The sequence below is a fragment of the Takifugu flavidus genome, chromosome 11, assembly GCF_003711565.1.
Source record: "Takifugu flavidus isolate HTHZ2018 chromosome 11, ASM371156v2, whole genome shotgun sequence".
NCBI lineage: Eukaryota > Metazoa > Chordata > Actinopteri > Tetraodontiformes > Tetraodontidae > Takifugu > Takifugu flavidus.
Genome location: NC_079530.1, coordinates 2,888,269 through 2,909,899, shown reverse-complemented (window position 1 = coordinate 2,909,899; position 21,631 = coordinate 2,888,269). Strand labels below are relative to the sequence as shown.

Here is a 21,631-nt window from a genome sequence, read left to right as displayed (position 1 = left end):
TGCGTTGGCAATTCTTGAAGTGCTTTACGCCATATGCGTACGAGAGCGTCCCGAAAATTCCCTCTGTCATACAACCAGGAAGAAGGTGGGATAGCCGTGCCAAGCTAACGTCCCCAGTCCTTCTTCTTACTTTTTTCCCCCGAAAATCATGGCATCTTCCCGGTGGAAAGTGGTAGCAGCGGCCCTCCTTCTTGTACTTGGAGCTTTTTTACCTGTCGACGCAGACGAGCACGAGCACACGGTAAGATAGCGTGCGGAGAGGCCGATTGAAATGAGGAAGCCTTGATAATAATGGACGTTTGTGCTGTGTGTAAACTGCTAACTGTAGCTTTGGCGGTTCGCTACATTCGAGAAATGAGAATAATAAGACTTGACACAGTGGCTAGTTCAGAGACTTCTGCTGTTTATCGTTATTGTGGATCATAAACTAGTTTGCATTGAGTTTGGCTGTCATTATTTATCGGCCTAGAGCCCCACGGCTAACGCTAGCTTGTTGCACGTATCCCCCGTTGGTCTTCATAAGCTTTTTCGAGCCCGGCTAGAATTGTGCTTAAGTTAGCCTAGGTTATATGAAAATAAACTACATTTATTCATAATAACAATAAATTCCTTAAGGTAGCGGACAAAAAATGTAGCGTCATATTTCAAGTAAATGCTGTAATTTCAAGTAAACCTCGGTTTTATATGAGGCCCTCTTAGTCATTTCTGTTCACATACCACTTAATTACAATTGTTTAACGGGCTAATAAGGCGTATTACAATTTAACAGACGAGTTTTCTATATACAGTTGATGTAAACGGAAGTAACACTTCACCACGTTTAGTGCTTTAATGTGCATTGACAGCGTATATTTCCCACATTTCACCTTTCATTCTTCAGATGGCTTGAATGCAATGATACTTTTTACAGTCCAATTTGGTTATTAAACATCTTATCGTCCATTTCCTCCCTAATTAAACAAATGCTTTTACATTGTGTGAGCTGCAGGTTGTTAGAAACCTGTAAAGCGAGCTGAGTTGTTGCAGCATTCCTGAAATTACCAGCAAATATCCCTGTTTTCTTTTGCAGTACACCGATAAAGAGGAGATAGTTCTATGGATGAACACAGTGGGGCCTTACCACAACCGTCAGGAGACGTACAAGTATTTTTCTCTGCCCTTTTGTGTGGGCAAAAAGAAGACCATCAATCATTACCATGAAACACTTGGGGAGGCTCTGCAGGGAGTGGAGCTTGAATTTAGCGGCCTAGAAATCAATTTCAAAGGTATTCTGCTGTCCCATCACCTTCATCTGAAGTATACATAAACTGATGAGAGCGCTGACATTTCTGTCTTTGACTCTAATTGGTCATAATTTGTTTTCCCCTTCTGCAACCAACCAATGTTGCATTTATGATCCCTGCAGATGAAGTAATGCAGAAAAACTACTGTGAGATCGACCTGGACAAGGCCAAACGGGACGCCTTTGTCTATGCCATAAAGAATCACTACTGGTACCAAATGTATATTGATGACCTGCCTATCTGGGGTAAGTAGAATTTCCTCTTAAAGTATTTTACTTGGTTTTAATATGTGTTGGTGTTATTTATATTATTTTGCATTTCTGAGCTATTTATAGACATCTTAGCTTGCCAGCCTGCAAAGGTTTGCAGCCATGTTGTGGTACTACATCAAAGTGACTGTCTGATATCAGAACAGCTATACTAGGTACATCCTCCGTGGCACTGCCTTGACCATTTTGACCCAGGCCTATAGTTGGTTATTTCAGACACATTACTCTCAATTTTTGCAGTTCCTCCCATGAGCAGCCCAAGGAAAGCTTTGAGTGAACACTTTTCAGTAGGCAGAGGTAGCTTATGACAGCGTTTTACGTGTTATAGGAGTCCTATAACATGTAAAATGCTGTCATAAGCAACAGTGCCAAACTCTCAATAGGAGGAGGAGGGGTACAACAGCCTAGCAAAAACACCGAAGAACTATCACAACCCCTGCTAGATCTTTCATCGATAGATGGACCTGCAAGCCAGCCCAAAGTCTGCACTTTCCTAGACACACACATACCGAAGTCCGCACTTTCCTAGACACACACATATTGGGGAAAGCTCAGTTTTTCTGACAGGCCACTGAGCCGCACTCTTTAGTGCTGCAGAAAAATGCTGCTTATTTTAATTGGCCCCTCCAGTTTTTTGGAACCCACCCACAATCAACATCCTGGCATTGCTGGTTCATAGGGCTAAAGTGGACAAATATATCATCATTGAAATCATTCAGGCTGACTTTCAAAGGAAACTGCAATTGGAAGACATTGGCTCTGTTAAAACATGTAGCATTTGATTAGCTTAAAAAATCCAGAGTTCCTTAAAAGGTGATTACTCAGAATGCTGCTTTAAATGCACTGTTATGTGACTCGCTGCATTGAATGATCCGTATTGTCACTTGCATACGTGGTAAAAGTTTACACAATGATGCCACTCCTACAGTTGTTCAAACATCCTATTGTCAGCTGTTACAGGTAGTGGGTGGCGTTCAGTCTGTACACATTTGTTCCATAATTATAATAAAAAGATGTAGACTTAGTTCTAGTTTGTCACCATCCTTTTCTCTAAATTAGTGATTATTACAATTTACACAATGACACACTTGGGAGAGGTTACCAAGAGAGGGTTTCTGTTCAGCATCTGTTAATATCGTGTTTAATCGCTTGGTAACCACAGCAACCTTCAACAGTAGTGGTGGAAAAAGTATTTGAGTGGGATTAGAGCTCTACTGTGTGCTGTTGGCAGGGCTACTAAAAGTTAATTTGATGAAGTGATGTTTTTTATTTTTTGTTCAGTTTGGAACTTATTCACATGTTATTTGTTGACTTTAATACTGACAATGTTGAGCACTGACAAAAGTTAGCAGCCACAGCTAAAGCCACAGCGATTAAATCAAAGAGAGGGAGAGGAGAGGAGAGGCACGGAAACACATACAAAAATACACTATTTATGCAAGCCGCCGGCCAAGTGGGTCAGCGTGGCCGGAGGTCATCACACAGCTCCGAAGGCGGCGATACCTGTAAATGAATACAGAAGGGGGGGGGGGGTAAGCAGAAAAATTACACAAGAATCAGCATAACTAGTCTACTTGATGAGGAGGAGAGGAGAGGAGACCATGACCCAGTGGGGTGACAGCAATGGACGAGTTGAAGCGTCAGTGTTTGTATGTTCCGAATCAGCAGCATGGCAGTCTCTGCGTCGCTCCGAAAAGACTTTGCCATGGTTTCGCTAGGCTCCCGGCAGACTGTGCACAAGCTCAGAGGGATGCTTCCAGCTCAGCCAGATGTAGCGCACATCAAATTTGTCAGCTCCCCGTCCACATGCTCTCATAAATGTACTCACAACCTTGTGATCTAGGCGTAGGGGTATCTATGGTAGCCGTCTGACTTCATTCAGTGTTCTCTGGGCCAATTTACAGGCGTCCACATTAATTTTACGTAATCAAACTAAGGTAGACATTTGGTTTTCTTGTGTTCATGTAAATGCACTTATTGACTCCCATCCATTATTTAACCATTGTTGTAAGAACCTGTTATTTGTTAACATTAACACGTTTCAAATATTTTCCAGGCATTGTTGGTGAGGCTGATGAGAATGAAGAAGATTATTATCTGTGGACGTACAAGAAACTGGAGATTGGCTTCAACGGTAACAGAATAGTTGATGTCAATCTCACCAGTGAAGGAAAAGTCAAGCTCGTGCCAAACACGAAAATTGCCATGTCCTATTCTGTGAGTATAGGCAGATATGTCGCTGTGCAATTTATTCTACACAGAACAGTTCCTGTAACTGTGTGGTGCTCACCACATTCATGTGTTAACATATATATCTTGCTTTTCGCAGGTAAAGTGGAAGAAGTCGGATGTGAAGTTTGAGGATAGATTTGACAAATATCTGGACCCATCTTTCTTCCAGCACAGGGTGAGTTAAATCGCACCTTTGCAGGTTTGAGCTGCCTCTTCTTCCTCTGCTATGTTTGCAGCACTAACGCAGTTGTGATGTTTCTCAGTGGTAATTTACCTTATTTGCCTTCACAGTTGGTTTACGTAGTCAGGCTGAGCCCTCAGAGCAGAAATTTCATTCACTTTGTGACTTGAATGTTTGAAATATGTGAATGGCTGTTTTTCTTACATTGGTTTTAGATTCACTGGTTCTCAATCTTCAACTCATTCATGATGGTTATTTTCCTGGTGGGGCTGGTGTCCATGATCCTAATGAGAACACTGAGAAAGGATTACGCCAGATACAGTAAAGAGGAGGAAATGGATGACATGGTAAGAATTTTCTCACTGAATGTTTGCTTTGAAGGACTTTTTGGGATTTGAACTGTAATGAACCATGTGCAGGAGGTCTAAAATGGCATCTGACATTGATCCTTTGTGTGTTGGAACAGGACAGAGACCTGGGAGATGAATACGGGTGGAAGCAGGTACACGGCGATGTGTTTCGGCCATCAAGCCATCCACTGATGTTTTCCTCACTGATCGGCTCTGGCTGTCAGATCTTCTCTGTTTCGCTTATCGTCATCATTGTTGCAATGGTCGAAGATTTGTACACAGAGTAAGTGCTGCTTGAAAAGCTGCCTGTTGATGGTTTTTAGAGGTTTAGGTTCAAAATGAATCAACCACTATTATAGAGTAAACGGCTGTTTTTGGGGCTTTTAATCTAAAATTGCTGCAGGAAGGCTCTTACGCTGTCTGCTCAGGGCTCCCTCACCTCATTTGTCTTTGCAGGAGAGGATCCATGCTGAGCACAGCTATATTTGTGTATGCTGCCACCTCTCCTGTAAATGGCTACTTTGGTGGAAGCTTGTATGCAAAACAAGGAGGTAATTATAAATTTATCCTATTTTCCTCTCTGAATCCAAAGCTGATTGTTAACCGTGTGTTTTCTGACCAACAGGCAGAAGATGGATTAAGCAAATGTTCATTGGGGCCTTTTTGATCCCAGCCATGGTCTGTGGGACTGCTTTCTTTATCAACTTCATTGCGATCTATTACCACGCCTCAAGAGCCATCCCATTCGGCACCATGGTTAGATTTGACACAGACTGTCAGCTGAAATGAAACTGATGTAGATGGCGAGCTCCACTGGTGTTTATGCTTTTCGCAGGTCGCTGTCTGCTGCATCTGCTTCTTTGTTATTCTGCCACTGAACTTGGTGGGAACAATTCTGGGGAGGAATCTGTCTGGCCAGCCGAACTTTCCCTGCCGAGTGAATGCAGTGCCACGGCCAATCCCGGAGAAGAAATGGTGGGTGTTTGCCCTGAGTACTTAACTGCTGAATAAATTGCTAATATTGAGCAAGACAACATCCACTTTGACTGACTATAATGTGCCTACACACACCGGCCACTTTATTAGGTCCACCTGTTCAATTGCTTAACACAAATGGCTAATCAGCCAATCACATGGCTGCAACTCAATGCATTCAGGCACGTAGATGTGGTCAAGATAACTTACCGAAGTTCAACCCAGCACCAGAAAGGAAGAAAGGGGATTTAAGTGGCTTTGAAGATGTCGTGGTTGTTGGTGCCAAAAGGGGTGGTCTCAGTGTTTCAGAACCTGCCCACATGACAGATCTGTCAAAATCTTTGAGGAACTGTTTCAAGAGCTGCATAAAGGAATTGATGCAATTCTGATGGCAAAAGTGGGTCCAACCTTTTAGTAGTGTGTTGGAAAATCAGGTTTGAATTGACAGAAAATCACCTGTTGTTGTAAAGTCAAATTACTACAGCCTTTACTGTAGGTGTCCCTTCTTTAGGTGTTAGTTATCAATATTGAAGTAGATGAGAAATGGTTGGATCATTGAAGTATGAAGTAGATGAGAAATGATCCAACCGTCCATCCTTCCCTCTGGTTGGATAAAGGCTGGTGTTGATCCATGTCTGGAGTTATCCTGGATGCCTTTGGGCGGGAGACTTTGTTGGCTAATATACACAGACAGGCACCAATTCAGAGTAGAGTACCTGGAGAGAACCCTTCTATGAAATGATGCCTGTACAAACTCTTAAAAGGAGTATGAAAAGAGTGGTAAACAGGTGCAGTAACATTCTCAGTAATGCGTTGCTTCAAGAAACTTCAGATTTCCTTCTAGTCCTTCAGTTATTGGCACTTCTTGCTCCAAAAGGATAAACTCAGATGACCTTTTGATGTGGCTTGTTTATGTTGTCTTTTGTGTTATCACAGGTTCATGGAGCCAGCAGTCATCGTTTGTCTGGGAGGAATCCTTCCTTTTGGGTCTATTTTCATTGAAATGTAAGTCTTTGCTCCAAAGGTCCGTTTACACCAAAAGCGAGTGACGCTAATTGTGCGACCAGTTTACATACAAAGTCAGTGCAAATGCACAAGACGTGAATTCAGACGTGAATTGTGGGATGGATGCAAAATTCACCGCTGTAGCTGTACAAAGTTCCCTGGCACACATCCTATTGATGCCTGTTCCACTTAGACAGAGTTGTGCATTTTTAAGAAGTTGTCATTTATATTCATATTTTACTAAAAGAGCTGCATCATCTATTGTTTGTCTTCTCATTCCTATAAAACAAATTCTGGGTTCTCATATTTTGTGCATGCAAGTTCCCACTTGCATTTGATGCCAACGCACCTTAACACAGGTGTAGTTTGGGGACGTTGGCAGCAGGTGACTTCATGTTGGCTTTTGCGTTTCAGGTACTTTATCTTCACCTCCTTTTGGGCCTACAAAATTTACTATGTGTACGGTTTTATGATGCTGGTTCTGGTCATCCTCTGCATCGTGACGGTTTGCGTCACCATCGTTTGCACATACTTCCTGCTCAATGCTGAGGACTACAGATGGTGAGTGTAGCTGTGGAGCCTCATTGATTCAGCACCTCTTAATCATCTGTCCAAGGTCCGATTGACATTGATCCCGTCTTTTCCAGGCAATGGACAAGTTTCCTCTCTGCTGCATCCACGGCTGTTTACGTTTACATGTACTCGTTTTACTACTACTTCTTCAAAACTAAGTAAGTTCCAGGTTTTATCTACCGTATTTTCACGACCACAAGGCACCGTATTTTTAGGCGCATGCTAAAACATACAGTAAAAAATGACACCACAAAACCATCAAAGTTTTCATCTTCTGTATCTGAATTAAACAGCTGCGCTATTTCAATGTCCAACATCCCGAATTCCTCTTCTTCATCATCTGAATCAGACTCACCGACCGGTTCCACTTCAGAGTTGATGCCGACTTTTGTGAAAGCTCTTACAATACATGAAGACGGTATCATAGCCAATGCGTCTATAATCCACCCGCATATGGTGGCATAACTTGCCTGCCGCTGCCTCATAGATGATGCAGCCGCTGCGCAACAGTTGTCCTTGCACGTATGGAGAGATGCCGCCTCCTCATAAAGCGAAAACATCCATTTCTTCAGCAATCGCTTTGGCCTTTTGTCGGATGGTGACAGTAGAGCCGCCCCTTCCAGTTGTTCGCTGTTCCACAAACAACTGTCCCGCTTGGTCTTCCAGCTCGGGCCACCTTGCTTTGTTCCCGCGGAAACTCAGCTTCGTCTTCCTCACTTTCGTTCACTTTCTTGTTTTCTCCACTTTCTAAACATGGACTCATTTCCATTAAAATGTCTTGCAGCTGCTCGATTGCCATTTTCAGCCATATATTCGATGGTCTGCAGTTTAAAGTAAGCCTCATACGCGTGTCGCTTGACCGGCGCCATTTTAGGAGGTCCTTACGCATAGGTGTGCCGCTAATCGATGGGCGGACCGTTTACCGTAGTGCACCCACCAAAGGCGCACAGCAGATTTTGGAACTCAGTCCACACACAAGGCGCACCATATTATAAGGCGCACCATCGATTTTTGAGAAAATCTCAGTGTTTTAGGTGCGCCTTATAGTCGTGAAAATACGGTAACCTACAGTATATACAAGTCATATTCACACCTGAGGCTTGAAAGCATTTCCAAATAGTTTTGGCAAAACCCAGTCATTTTTCTTTCTTTGTTTCCTTCCAGGATGTACGGGCTGTTCCAGACATCCTTCTACTTTGGTTACATGGCTGTGTTCAGCACTGCTTTAGGAATTATGTGTGGTGAGTCTTCAGTCATGTTCCACAGTGTAATAAACTCAAAAGGAATTTAGCTTTTGCATCTATCAGAGCTCTTGAGTGCTATATTCATGTATAGATGCCTAATTACAGTGTTAAGTGTTCCCAAGTATTTTTAAATATGCTGAATGCTCTGAACTACTGGAGTTTGGATTTTACAGTTGATAGTTGTCAGGTAACTTGTTTAACAGCTTGTGGATTTAAATTGGGCTCTGCCACTTAAACTGACCAGTTCAACTGGCAGAGCCTGATTCAAAGTGATGATGAAGCGGTAACGTGATCACACTAACAAAAGCGATGCTGTTTTTTGCCTTTTGTTTGGTGAGTTATTTTTGAAAATGGACATGAATTATTTTTGGTAGTGGTTAAGTTTATGAACTGACCTCTTTCATTTTGCCACTGTACATTACATGGTTCCTATGGAGCATCTAATGTCTACTTTGAGATCGTTTTAATGTGTATTTTCTAATGATGTTCTGTTGTGTAGCCCCTCTTGTCCTCGCCTGTGTCAGGTCAGCTGAATGAGATGTGCTTGTTGCAGGTGCTGTTGGATACATGGGAACAAGTGCCTTTGTGAGGAAGATCTACACAAATGTGAAAATTGACTAAGAAGCGAAGCAGCAACACAGGGATATTAAAAGATTTTCCTACATGTAACCCGAAAGACGCCAGGCACAAGTCGTTCATTACTTTTCTTTCTTGCAAAGAGATCATGAGAGTCTGGCTTTGTACAATGTAGGTGGTTTAAGTTTCCTTTTCCTTAATGAATTTCACCGCCACACCTCAAAACAAGATTGCATCTGCAAGAGAGACGAAGAAAAGGATTTGATTTTTATCAATTGTATTCAGACTAAAGTTTAAGGCTGACATGGCTTCTCTTTTGTAACCCAGTCCCACCAGAGACCAGAGAACATAAATGTTTTTGAAGGAACTGTGTAGCTCTCTTCAGTGAAGAGGCCAAAGTGTTTTGAAAGCCTTTGTTCTATTGTGTCGGAATGTAGAGAGTCGGGGATCTGCTAGTGTTCTGACTTGATTTCTATTTTGTATCCTTAAAGTTAGTCCAAACATCATTATGACAGTTTGTATTTTTGATTTACATCACTGCGGGAAAAAAAACATAAAAATGTCAATCCAGAATCATTCCCCAGTTTAAAAACAATGATTAATTCCCTGTTATAGTAGCAGTCCATCCAGTTGAGATTTTAGTCCTGAGGGTTGAGGTACAGTATAAACATGTTTGATGTGATCTCATTTCCCCCATTTCACTGGGGCTTTCTTAATGTTTGGGTTTGAATGAAGACTACTTGTAAAGATAATATATGGATGGGAGTGTATATAACCTTAATGTACCTTTAGATGTAGATCCCAAAATGTATTTTCATTGTACAGATTTACTACAGGGTGTTTCTTTTTTTATGAATTGAGTGGAAAACAATATTTTTGTCTTTGTTTGCTTGGGGTGGGGCTGGTGGCACTTATAGCCTGCCTGAAGTTGCATGAGTTTTCCAACCATCTCATCCAGTCAGCCAGGGCAGTTGGGTTCTATTCTTCATTCTTGGAACAATTCAGTGTGCACTAAGTTTGCTTGTAGACATTTATCAGTTCAGATATTATTTCAAGCTTTAAAAAAAAAAAAAAGTTTCCATTAAGGTTTTCCATTAAGCCATCTCCATCTCGTTCTAAAGCCCAACCTGAAACACCTGTGAATGTCAGGAGGCAGTCGCTTTGTTTCTGCCAACATACTGTATAAAAGTTGACATGTTCACCTGTAGATGTTTTCATCACCACACAGTGGTGTATTTTTGAAGCCCTTTTCTCCATTTTATGTAAATACAGTATGTACCCTACCTGTATGAGAAGTGGCAATGCACCCCATTCCCAGAATTTGGTTTTGACACCTTATGTTGTGTAAAAGTGTCTAATCAGATGTTTTGGATCTGCATATTAACTTGCTGTAAAAAAAACAAAACAGACAGTAATTAAACATGTTTATGTACAGGGGTTATGATGCATGGTCGTGACTCGGATGGTATTTTTAAGCAAACCCAGAAAAGAAGCTACAAAGGACATCAGAATGTGATGGCGCAGCGCCATGAATCAGTAGTTACGCTGTAATTTCTAAAGAACTGATTTATTTGGGTTTTGTTTGTACACTCAACTTAGACACTGAATATCAAATGAGTTTTGGATGAGTATCATTCTGTTTTAAATACTACAGTTGCGATGCCAATATTCAGTTGACCTTTCCAAAGTACTCTTTTGATCCTTCTGGAGTTGGTTTAATCTGAAAGCAAAACAGGGAAAAAATTCAAAACTAGTTTCCAGTGACCCTGACATAAAGAACACATGCTCAAGTGCCACTGATGACCATTCCAACAGCATCTCAGCAATTAGACCTGTAGAAACTGACCGTCGGGGACTCCGGAGTCCAGCTAGCCGGACACACCTCGCCGTGGGTTTCCACGAACTGGAATGCCTTCACCAAGCGAAGGGTCTCCTCTACGGACCGGCCCACGGGCAGGTCGTTGATGCTCATGTGTTTCACCACGCCGCTGGGGTCGATAACAAACAGTCCCCTGGAGGAAAAGTTAGATATTAGGCAACATTGTTGAGAAAATAGAAAGATTCATGTCAAACTAACGAGGAGGAATCCTGCTCCTACCCACTGGGCAAATCAATACTCTAACTTTAAAAATTTGGAGTGCAATAAAAGACACTGCAGGAATGTGTAGACATGAACCTACCTGAGGGCGATGCCTGGACCCTCCAGCAGCACGCCGTAGTCTCTAGAGATCTGCTTAGTCAGGTCTGACAGCAGGGGGATGTGAATGTGGCCCAAACCTCCAGTCTGATAGAACACAAGGACATCATGGGGCCTTCAGTTACTTTGGTTAATTATCAGACCCACGATGCAACAGCGGACCATTGGGGGGGGGGGGGGACTATACCTTCCGTGGTGTGTTGATCCACGCCAGGTGTGTGAAGTGAGAGTCCACAGACACACCCACCACCTCACAGTTGACATCATGGAATTCATTGGCCTTATCACTGAACGCGATTATCTCTGTGGGACACACAAAGGTGCTGCAATAAAACAGCACCACGAGTCACGTTTACATCTGTAAAGAACCTTGAAACAGAGTTTCATAGCCAAAAAGGAAAATCTGTAACCTAACAACACATGATTGTCCCAATGTTCACAGGGTTTGGGATTTTTTTTGTATTCCTGCACAAACTCTCATCTTTTATATGCATAAATAAAACAGTGACACACTCACAAATCCAGTGGGTAGAAGAATAGGACCAGATATTTGCCCTTGAAGTCAGCAAGGCTCATCTCCTTGAACTCCCCATTGTGGACAGCTGTGCCCTTGAATGCAGGAGCAGGCTGGGTTACAGCAGGGGCCCATCTGGAAGTGTCTGACACAGAAAATACAGCATTCATTTACTCCGACTTCTCTACTAAGCCAAGTAAAGACGTCACAAATGCAAAACCACGTTAGCATGTCTGATGATGAGTTATTTAATGTATGAATAACATTAAATCCTAAATTCTAAACACATTAATTAACATTGCATATACATGCTGACATACTGTAAATTACCTTATAATGAGGGGGAAACTATGTGATGTTACTGCACAGGTTTAACATGGAAAACAGCATTAGAACACACAAGAATGGCCATTTTACACTCACTGGTGGAGAAACATGCTCTCTGCAATGCAGGACCAGTGAGGGCTCTTGCAGTTGCCGACGCTACACGTTGACAGGCTGGTGTGACTTTCAGCCCTCCTGCTGCAACCAGAGCCTAAAACATAATATTACAACACACTTACTCCACTGCCCAATTTAAATAATCCGCTGTCCTGTCAGTGGCTTGATAACACAAGTGTGTACAACCACAACCGGAGGATTAACATTCATTAATGCAGCTTTAAAAAATAAATAAATCAATAGCCAGTCTACAGAAATGTAAACACTGCAATCAGCTTCATTTTCAGAGAAAGTGAATTAATCCATTCATTTATTATAGCCGTTTATTATAGTACCGTAGTTTTATTTTCGCAACTGTATGATAAATAGTGATGATGCAAACGATCATGGTACACGTGGCTTTATTATTCAAGGAATGGAAATATATAATTGCAATGGTCGCTCTTTTATGTTTGCAACATTTTGCAAAGGTTTACACTGTCGCCAACTTTAATCAACTGCTTTTATCATGTTAATTTGGAAGATATGATCACAATAACCAGTGCAGATACTGTTGAACAGCTCGCGCGGGTAAACCTTGATCGCTGTAGATAATATGAAGCCTTTTAAATCCTGTCCTGACTCGTCCAGTTTAATCTGATCAAGGAAAAACCTTGACACAGGAGCAGGGCCGTGCCGTGCACGTTCACAAGATGACGCAACAGTCTACTGACCTGATCTCTTGCAGAATTGTGACCTGACAGCCCAGAATAGCGACTCCTAGCAAAGTTGAGCGCCTGATCTCTAGATTTTATCTGAATTTCCGACGACTACTTAATTCAAATAGAATGAAATAAAGGTCACTTTAATTTCAAAAGCGAAAACAGTTTTTTTTAAAGTCCAAATAATGTGGTTTACATGATCTATCTAAATAAATAAACCGCAAGTGCGACGCAGGACAAGACGTAGGGCAGCGATGGAAAGCTATAGTAGACACCACATAAATTCAACGCTAAGACAAATACGCATCCATGACAAAAGATAAACCTGCGGTGCAACACTTTTTTTACCAGTATATACGGTGACTAAATGGATGTGAGAAGCGTGAACTTACAGAGGTCCTGAGCAGTCTGCCTATGGTGGCTGCCATTTTGGATTGTCAGAAGTGCCGCTTCACGGCCGGCATTTATGTCTTTTCTTTTTAAACACATACAGTCACTGTCTATTAAAACAGGAAAGGAAGCGTTAAATGTTTATTATTCGTTATTTTGTGCTTTAACGACGAATAAATCACCAGGAACACGTTTTGATGGATTGTTATTCTATGTTAAGATATTAAAATTAAATTGAGGCTAGATGCAACTTGAATAAAATTGATGCACATGAATCTTTAGAAAAGGATTAATCAGAATTATGCTGAACTTTGTCCATATTGTAGACAAAACAAAACTGTGGTTTGTTTTAGATAGTGACCAGACATACACTTCTAAGGTAAGTGAAAAATTAACAAGTGTAAAAATTTTCGACTGCTGTAAATGCACCATGCCAAACCCGCCCACATTTAAACGCGTGGTTTAACCGGAAGTAGTTGTTGGTAGAATTTCATTAAATTATTATTTAGGGATTCACACACGTATATACAAGTAAACAGTAAATACATACAACTCAACTTTACAGGTGTATGCGCCGAAGTGTCCTAGAAACAAATTGCGTTCCGGTTTCGGCATCTGCCAGTGTTTCGTTCAAGCTTTAACGCATGCGGCAGGACGTTGTATTACTTGCCAATTTTTAGTTAAACTTGTGAATAAAACAACTTTTTTATAATTAGTTTCATTCCAATAATATAAATAAGCAATCAGTAACATTACAAAAATTGAATATCTTGTATTTCACATATTATTATCATGTGTGTTAGCATTATTTGAACATAATTGTGATACCCTTGTGGTGCCATTTCCTCTCCAGCATTTCTGCCAATGTATAATCCACTCTTACAGTTAATGCTTCACTTCTAAAACTTGGTTCAACTTTGCAAAGAGAAATTCTTCACCAGAGCAGACATGCTTTATGTCATAAGCTGACATTTCACCTATTTATTTGATTATTTCCCAAGTCTGCCATAAAACATTTGATTTCTCAGCCGTTAAAACACTTATTGCTAGTTGTTGAACAAGTCATTTGCAGGGCTGTGTATGGCAAGACAGCAGCTCAATTAAAAGAAAATAAAAAGCATGACAGTTAACTTGTTTTCAGGCCCTTCCTTAATTTTTTTATTAACTGTCTTTGTGGGAGTAGCGTTCCGATACAGACTTTTTTGAAAAGTTGATTTTCCCGTTTGCTTGAATCTGTCAAGATTAATGAGAAATAAAATTGGGACTATTAAAACTTGTTACTGTCCACATCTGCTTTGTCTTTTTTCAATGCATCAGGAGCAGGGAAGAAAGAAGGAATCCAGTTGGCCTCTCGAAAGCTGCAGGAGAAAAGGTAAAATTTATCTTTTTTAAGAGCAAAAACATAAAGTGAATCCTTGTGTCGGAGAGTACTGACTTCTTTTTTATCTTTTCCTCCAGCTTTGAGGGAGACGGTTCCGTCCCTGGTGACACTGCTGTTTATCTTCTAATGGTCTTGTTGTTACCAGGGTCCACAATTTTAAAATATGTTTTTTTTAACTGCTTTCCCAAAACAATTAAAAGCACTGTCTGGACTCCAACATGTGTTTGCTTTACATAGGAAAGAAGAACACTCTCCTGATTATTCCCCTGCATCCCATAAGTGTCACATTTATGTTTCTGCACGGCAACACTCGCACAATGAGCACAAAATAACGTGTCTATTGCAGCTCAGAAGGAACTGAACACTTCAGGGTTACTGGCAGTGGCCCACCTGTCAACTGAAAGGAGGTTTGGTGGTCCAAGATCGTTGGGAATGAGACTGGGCACCAATTTCTATTGATATTCACTAAACCTTTAAAATATCCTCCAAAAACATATCTTATAACAGAAAGTGATGTAGGTCCGAGTTCCCAAAGTCAGTTGTCTTGTAATTTAGTAGCTCTGTCATAAGGAATACAGACAAATTCATCAGAAGGTCCAAGACATTTCTGCTGAGTCAGCACAAGTTCTGTTAAAAATCTGAAATATTCCTCTCCCTGTTTTACATATAAAGAAGGAAAATGTACAGGAGGAGCTGCAGAATGACTTGAAAGATGGGCAATTGTTCCACTCTTGAGATCAGTTCTGTTGAAACTTAAATTTATTTGAACTATAATTGTCATGAACGCAAGCATCAGATCTAAAATCATTTATTTAATATGATAAACAGTCACTTAGCATATTAGTATGTAATTTTTATTAAATATGACATTAATTCATGGAAATACACTGAGTTTTCAAAGGTACGTGAATATTTCTGTCTTATATATGAGGCAAAAGAAAACAGCAATATGAGTTTGTTGTTTTAAAAAAGTACATTAAGACACATAATGGTATTCAAATGAATGCAGACATGAAAGCAGCGACCAATATCAGCTGCAAAAACAGTTCTTGTCTACCCAGCAAGTTCTATCAAACAAACTGACCGGTTCAACAATTAAATCATTAGTAAATTACAAAGAGTGGGATCACTACACCAGGGTAAAATCACATGTGCAATGTTTCTATCAAGTCATCAGTGGATGGAATAGTATTTTGGATTTTGCTTGTATTACAGCGTGGAAGCTAACTTCTTCAGAACATCAGTTGATGCTCCAGCAGTAGTGTCGGCTCATCTGTCTCCATCTGTCTTACAATTTATCAAATTCTTTTCAGGAAAAGTTGTATCAAAAATATTTGATCATATATTTATGTTAATCTAGTGATATTTGTGTATTTGGGCTATTTTCAGCAGCGGATCAGTATTTAGTGATCCATTGAGGGAATCTGGTATTAATGATTGTGCAAATTGTGACAAAAGAATAATTTACCTTGTACACTGAGTCATTTTTAGTCAAAATTAAACTGAAAAAAACTACGTGTCAACTGGTCAAAGCGCACCAATTTTCTGAGTGTTTCATGGTTTTACATAAAAATCAAGTTGCTTTGAGTTTACTGCTCAAAACAGTTCATTTTACGGTATATGAAATGTGCTGTCGTATTGATGCAACAGTAGATGAAAACTGATTGCTGGGATTGCAAAATGCTGAGAAACAGTCTTGTGCACATGGATGGCAACAGCTACCTTGATAATACACCGGATGCAGAACGGTTTCGCTACGTGTGCACGCTGTCCTCCACCAAAACATGTGTGTGCTCCACCATAATAGAAATTCACATTATGAGCCACAAAAGAAGACAAATCTTGTTCAATTTGTTCCAAGCATACCCTCTTTGGTTTGGATTTTGGTGACTCTCTAATGGGTAATTCCACTATTGTTACTCAAATGCCAAACTGACTGATTATTGTGTGATAGGATTATTCTTTCCATACAAATATATTTTGAAAATGTATCCGATGTTTCATGAAGAGCAGCCAACTTCCTGCACTGCCCATTACTGGACTGCTGTGTTGTGCACCATCTCAAAAAAAATAGAAGGGTCGGGCTGTGACGGGGTCAGAACGGAGCAGAACCAGCATACACACACAGACTGAAAGGAAAACGCTCTGCCATCTTTAGGAGCGCAGGCATCCGGTGTATTATTGGTGTAAGGAGAGCAGGAGCTTTTCAGGAAGCAACAATTATCCCCCACATCTACAGCATAAGAGCTCAACCAGAGCTCAGCCATAGTCCATCCTGCCAACCTTTTCAGAGCACAAACACTGAAAACATCATATACGTAGGAGCTGCTCTGCTGCTGCCAAATGAAAAAGGAAGTTCTCTGTTACCGGAGGGAAATGGTGCCGCTTTAAACCCTCCAGTGTGATCTTGGAGTCTTCACACTCGTCAGCCAGACCCACCAAGTTAGTGAGGATCTCTTTTGTCTTGACAGAAATATCCTGTGGATCGAAAGCACGTTGTCATGTTAGACCCACATCTGCCTCATTTACATGTGAATGCAGGCACATTTGGGATCTCTTACCATAATAACCTGACTCTCTGACCTCTCAGGATCCTCTGCTGACTGCATGATAAGGTGTCCGATGTCTTTGTGTAATTTGCCCATGGCCATTGCCTCTATGATGGTACATGAAGCAGTAGCATAAAAATGATTGATTTGAGAAAAAGGCAGCCACCCAGCCAGATAGACAGAGACTGTACCTTTGGCATTCTGGGTTACTTGGATGACTCTCTCTGGCAGGTTGACATAGACATCAAATAAGTCAGGTCTGTTGCTCACTTCGGGGTCCACAAAACCTGCTACATAACCTGTGGGTAACACCAACACACTGGTGTGTAAATAATTTCCCCACTCAGATGGCAAGTAATCCCCTGAAAGTAAATAAGGGATCAGGCAGCCTCACCGGGGCATTTCTTCAGAACTTCTATCTCTGTATCAGTCAGGTGCACATATGGGTGCACAATGGACCAGTCTTTCCGGTGCCATGTCAGGGTGGGTAGAACTCTGTGAGGTAACAGTTAAAGAGTTACCCACAACAGCAGTAATTTGTGTTACCATACCGATTCACAAGGGAAAAAATAACCTATTTCAATTTTGATAACAAACCTTGTAAATTCCAACAATGCCTCAACCCGAGGGTGGTGGACGACGATCCTCTTCTTCAGCATAAGCGCAGTATAAAGAATGATGGTCTCCATACCAAACTGTGACACCACATCTGAGGGAAGTAAAGAAACGTGGAAGTAAATAGCTAATTCACTCAGCTTCACTTCATCACTTTCAGTGGTCAACAATGATAAATATCACCTTTTCACCACTAATCTCATTACAAAATCACTACGTGAGGCAACTGTTGCATAAAACTAAAAAGTCCCTTTAAGTGAAATACAAATTGCCAAAACCAGTCACCTCATCAGCTGTGGGGTCTCACCTTTAATTGAACCAGCCAAGTAGGCTTTGCGGATATCGTAGTCCTTAATAAGAAATGAGCCATTTTCATCGCTCTGACAAAGTCCTTTGGTGAGCACACTGACATAAGCCTCCATCATTTTTACTGGACTACCATGTTTAATGTACATCCTGGAGAAGAAGTGGAAAAACACTGTTCACATAAGGAAACGATCTAGTAATTAATCTGCGCACATGGGATGGACACAGACCTGCCAAGTACTCTGTTAAGAGCAGCATACTTCTCAGGATTGAAATCTTTTGCTGTGATAACTACTGAAAAATGAGTAACCTAGTGTAAAGAAAAATCAGAAAAGAAAGTTTGTGCACATTAAAACACAACAAAATGCTGATCTTTCCTTCAAACAGGAGCACTGAACATTCCTTACCTTAGAGAGCGCAGTAGGTTCTTGCACTTCTACCGTGGTGATGTAGAACCATGTGCGACAGTACTGACCAAACACAAATGTGTGGAAATCCCGGCTGTCTTGCGTTAAACAGCACTTGCTGAGCAGAACTTGTCTGAAGTCTGAGCCCACAGAAGGATAGCACCATACCCAGAGGGTGTCTCCATTCATATCTTTCTCTGTACACGGAATAAGGAATTATCAGAAATACATAAATAAAGGCAACAAAGAGTTGTCCTGTAAATATAGAATAAAGTATTATCATAAATTTAGAACAACACAGAATTTTAGGAATTTAACCCCAATCAACTCACATGTTGGCTTCCAATTTTATACGCACGTTTGACTTTTTTGTTTCACCTTTGTAATGAAACTGCTTTCAGTTATTAAGATATATTTACATTTATTTTTGTAATGTATAGTAAGATTGAGCTAAATTACAAAAAAACAGAAAAATGACATGAATAGTGATAGTTGCCATCAAATCTGGTTTACACACCTTTAGCTTTGCAGCTGGGTGTGTGCATGTGTGTGTGTGACTCAGGAAGACCGCACATATATTAATATAAATTTTAGTAAAACATACATGATTTAACCAAAATAGTCATATTTATATTTACTAGCAGAGTACAGTATGGAAACATTTATGTGATTTTCAGGCAAATATGTGGAAGAAAACCTTTAAAATTGGGTCAAATTGAGTTTAATGCTCGTTGAAGTTGAGAAAGCGTTGAAGTCCGGTAAAAAGCTGCTAACTAAACGCGTGTTCACTTGTGTCACAATAACATCACGTGAGTCACAACAATATCACGTGACTGTGGTTAGGGGTCGCAATTTGTCAATTAAAAAAGCAACATATTGTAAAGAACAGAGACAAGAGAACCTGTACTTACCGATTAATGCGACACTTGACATCAGCTGCGTTTCTGTTGCTGCCATATTCCATACCTGAAAGAGTTCAGAAGAATAAGTTAACAGAGGAGAAACCAGTGACCATCTTCCCCTGCGGACATTAATGTGTCAGTGAAGCTCCCCGTGGGCTCCTGCTGTGCCCAAACGCCAGTATTTGATGCTAGACTGATTTTAATGGAAAAATTAATTAAATGAAAGTGGTCAGTAGCCAAAATATTATTTCTGCTGTCAACAAAGTCTACCTCATGCATCGCTTCCTACTTCCGGAACAGGAGGCTTGTGTCAATGGGCGGAGACACGCTGCTGACAACCAATCAGAACCAGCTAGAGGAGCGTTGACGGGCCTTTTTTTTTTAAATATAGATTTATTGACAGTATAACGTGTACAACTATACATGCAAAATGACACCATTAGGATAATACATAACTTAGGGACTGCACGTCAAAGAAAAAGGACAGACAGTCAAAAATAAATAAATACAATTTGGTCCACGGAGAAAGTAACAATTTATATATATTAACGTGGGTAGATGAGGACAGAGTTCTACCAGCTTTTTGGTTTACAGACGATAAAATATAGTTAAAATAGTTTGAATATACAAATCACTTAACTTATTGAAAAGTCGAAAAAATGGTTTTGTGCCTATATAGTCAAAACAGATGAATGATTGTGTCAGTATGGGAGATGCAAAAGGTACAATTCACATTCAAATTTGAGAAAAATAAAACAAACACAGACATGATAGCAGCTGTGAAGTAATTTCTATGAAACTTCTTTCACCTTGTTAACCAAATGGTAGTTTTGAAGAAAATTCCAGATTTCAGCACATATATTTAAACCCTAGTAACACAGAACATATGGATACTGTTTCTATGGTCACAAAGACTACCATTCACTCTCCAAACACACTATCTTGTGGTTGTACTTGTGGTTACTGTTACACAACATTAGGGTAGGTTGTTTTTGGTTGATCTATCAATGATGACTGTAACATTGATATTTTACACTCACTTACTAGGCTACCAATTTGCAGCCTATGCAAAATGCCTTGATAACGGGACTAGGAATAGCACTGGGAATGGTATTCCAGATCTATTCTAGATGGGGAAAGTTCAGACATTCAAAGTCCCCCGCCTCACCCACCCCCACCCACACCTACATACACACACACATACATACATATCCCACTCTGTGCATATCACAGTTTTCACAGGCAGTTGTATTCGTCATGAGGTTTCATGGTCAAGCCCTAAAACAAATTCTGGGAGCTCAAACAGGATCTTGTTCAGCTGCAGCTCACCTGGAGTCTTCAAATGAAGAAGGCTGTGTGGATTGTGTTCTTGATTATATATAGTCTGACACTTACTACTCAGTTCTGAAGATGGAGACATGAACCTGTTGCTAATGTTAAATGACTTAGCACATAAACTGGGTAAGAAGCTACAACATCATTAAGACACAGCTACTATGCCATGTGTCAAGCAATCATTAGGACAGTTCCTTATCTCTGCTCAATAAAGACACAATCACCATCTGTGAACTGAAGGGCTTCAGCAAGTATAGAGCTGTTCAAGAAGAGCTACAAAGCAGAGAAACTTGAGAAGGTCTTTGCTCGGGGACAACTAGAGCAGGAACAAGACTAATTGACATTGGGTCACAGTTAAGCATCATTAACCGGGCCTTCCAGAAAGAGATTCATCCCCAGTCACCCAGAGCTTCAGTCTGTATGCTGCAAATTCACAGCAAATCCTCCCTCAACCCAAATATTCTTGATGAAATGATTGGTGGACTACAGTCTAACCCTAACCCTAACCCTAACCCTAACCCTAACCCTAACCCTAACCCTAACCCTAAGTCTTACGTTTCACCCCTTCATACTCCATACTGATGCTTCCAAGCAGGGCCTTGGAGAAGTCTTTTGTCAAAATCAAGGTGGAAAGATGAAGGTAATCATCTATGGCTCCCACACGCTCACACCAGCAGAGCAGAGCTACCATCTTCACAGCAGTAAACTCGAGTTTTTATCACTGAAATGAGCAATGTGTGACAATTTTAGGGATTACATGTTTTACGATCCCTATTTTATTGTTCACACTGATAATTATCCCTTCATTTATGTACCAGTAATGATTACAGCTAAGCTTCGCTGGGTAGTGAAACTCACAGATTTTCAACACCCATATGAGTCAGTCCAGTGAGAACTGCATTAAGAGAAAGTGTGTGCAGCCTGGGAAGGCAGTAAAGTAGCTCAGCAGGGAGAAGTGGCACAGATGGCAGTTCTCGGCATAACAACTGACCCACAAACTTTCCCAGTTATTGACTACAGCGACCTTGTAAGTAAACAGCAGAAAGATCCAACCATGTGGAAAATCTTCGAGGATCAAGGAAGGATCAAGCCATAGAAATGACCGAGGCCAGATGAAGGGCATTAGATAAAGCCATGAGGAAACTCTCCAGGGAGTGGAGCAGATTGCAGATTGGTCTTCAACAATCAACATTTGGTCTTCTACA

The 21,631-nt window shown here is 40.7% G+C and overlaps 3 protein-coding genes and 1 long non-coding RNA gene across 4 annotated transcripts; 2 read left to right on the top strand and 2 right to left on the bottom strand.

Moving 5' to 3' along the window:
• The first annotated feature begins 3 nt into the window (after positions 1–3).
• Positions 4–10,125, top strand: tm9sf3 (transmembrane 9 superfamily member 3). The gene is made up of 15 exons (XM_057046964.1): positions 4–241; positions 1,070–1,265; positions 1,406–1,528; positions 3,609–3,769; positions 3,882–3,959; positions 4,181–4,312; positions 4,432–4,598; positions 4,772–4,866; positions 4,941–5,071; positions 5,151–5,290; positions 6,227–6,295; positions 6,710–6,856; positions 6,943–7,026; positions 8,033–8,109; positions 8,666–10,125. Exons 1-15 carry the CDS (start codon positions 149–151, stop codon positions 8,731–8,733), a joined length of 1,761 nt encoding a protein of 586 aa, XP_056902944.1. The 5' UTR covers positions 4–148; the 3' UTR covers positions 8,734–10,125.
• Positions 10,100–13,216, bottom strand: prdx3 (peroxiredoxin 3). The gene is made up of 7 exons (XM_057046967.1): positions 12,934–13,216; positions 11,823–11,934; positions 11,403–11,544; positions 11,073–11,208; positions 10,869–10,972; positions 10,535–10,700; positions 10,100–10,408 (listed from the first exon to the last, which is right to left on the bottom strand). The coding sequence occupies exons 1-7, from the start codon at positions 12,967–12,969 to the stop codon at positions 10,358–10,360; spliced, it is 747 nt and encodes a 248-aa protein (XP_056902947.1). The 5' UTR covers positions 12,970–13,216; the 3' UTR covers positions 10,100–10,357.
• Positions 13,217–14,165: 949 nt separating this feature from the next.
• LOC130533508 (uncharacterized) lies at positions 14,166–14,529 on the top strand. Its single transcript, XR_008952600.1, has 2 exons — positions 14,166–14,303; positions 14,390–14,529. It is a non-coding gene; the product is annotated as an uncharacterized LOC130533508 (long non-coding RNA).
• Positions 14,530–15,053: 524 nt separating this feature from the next.
• Positions 15,054–19,419, bottom strand: dennd10 (DENN domain containing 10). The gene is made up of 10 exons (XM_057046965.1): positions 19,362–19,419; positions 19,101–19,155; positions 18,190–18,386; positions 18,013–18,092; positions 17,784–17,932; positions 17,459–17,570; positions 17,256–17,356; positions 17,053–17,160; positions 16,874–16,968; positions 15,054–16,790 (listed from the first exon to the last, which is right to left on the bottom strand). The coding sequence occupies exons 1-10, from the start codon at positions 19,368–19,370 to the stop codon at positions 16,623–16,625; spliced, it is 1,074 nt and encodes a 357-aa protein (XP_056902945.1). The 5' UTR covers positions 19,371–19,419; the 3' UTR covers positions 15,054–16,622.
• Positions 19,420–21,631: the final 2,212 nt, after the last annotated feature.

Excerpts from the sequence above, each read along its gene's own strand:
- prdx3 (XM_057046967.1), bottom strand. The coding sequence starts at position 12,969 with ATGGCAGCCACCATAGGCAGACTGCTCAGGACCTCT. Across the intron at positions 10,701-10,868 it reads GGTCCAGGCATCGCCCTCAG|GGGACTGTTTGTTATCGACC; the intron begins GTAGGTTCATGT and ends CTTTTCCTCCAG. Across the intron at positions 10,409-10,534 it reads GGACTCCGGAGTCCCCGACG|ATTAAACCAACTCCAGAAGG; the intron begins GTCAGTTTCTAC and ends TTTTGCTTTCAG.
- tm9sf3 (XM_057046964.1), top strand. The coding sequence starts at position 149 with ATGGCATCTTCCCGGTGGAAAGTGGTAGCAGCGGCCCTCCTTCTTGTA. Across the intron at positions 242-1,069 it reads CAGACGAGCACGAGCACACG|TACACCGATAAAGAGGAGAT; the intron begins GTAAGATAGCGT and ends TTTCTTTTGCAG. Across the intron at positions 3,770-3,881 it reads AAATTGCCATGTCCTATTCT|GTAAAGTGGAAGAAGTCGGA; the intron begins GTGAGTATAGGC and ends TGCTTTTCGCAG.
- dennd10 (XM_057046965.1), bottom strand. Across the intron at positions 17,571-17,783 it reads CTTGGCTGGTTCAATTAAAG|ATGTGGTGTCACAGTTTGGT; the intron begins GTGAGACCCCAC and ends TACTTCCCTCAG. Across the intron at positions 16,791-16,873 it reads CAGAGAGTCAGGTTATTATG|GATATTTCTGTCAAGACAAA; the intron begins GTAAGAGATCCC and ends TTCGATCCACAG.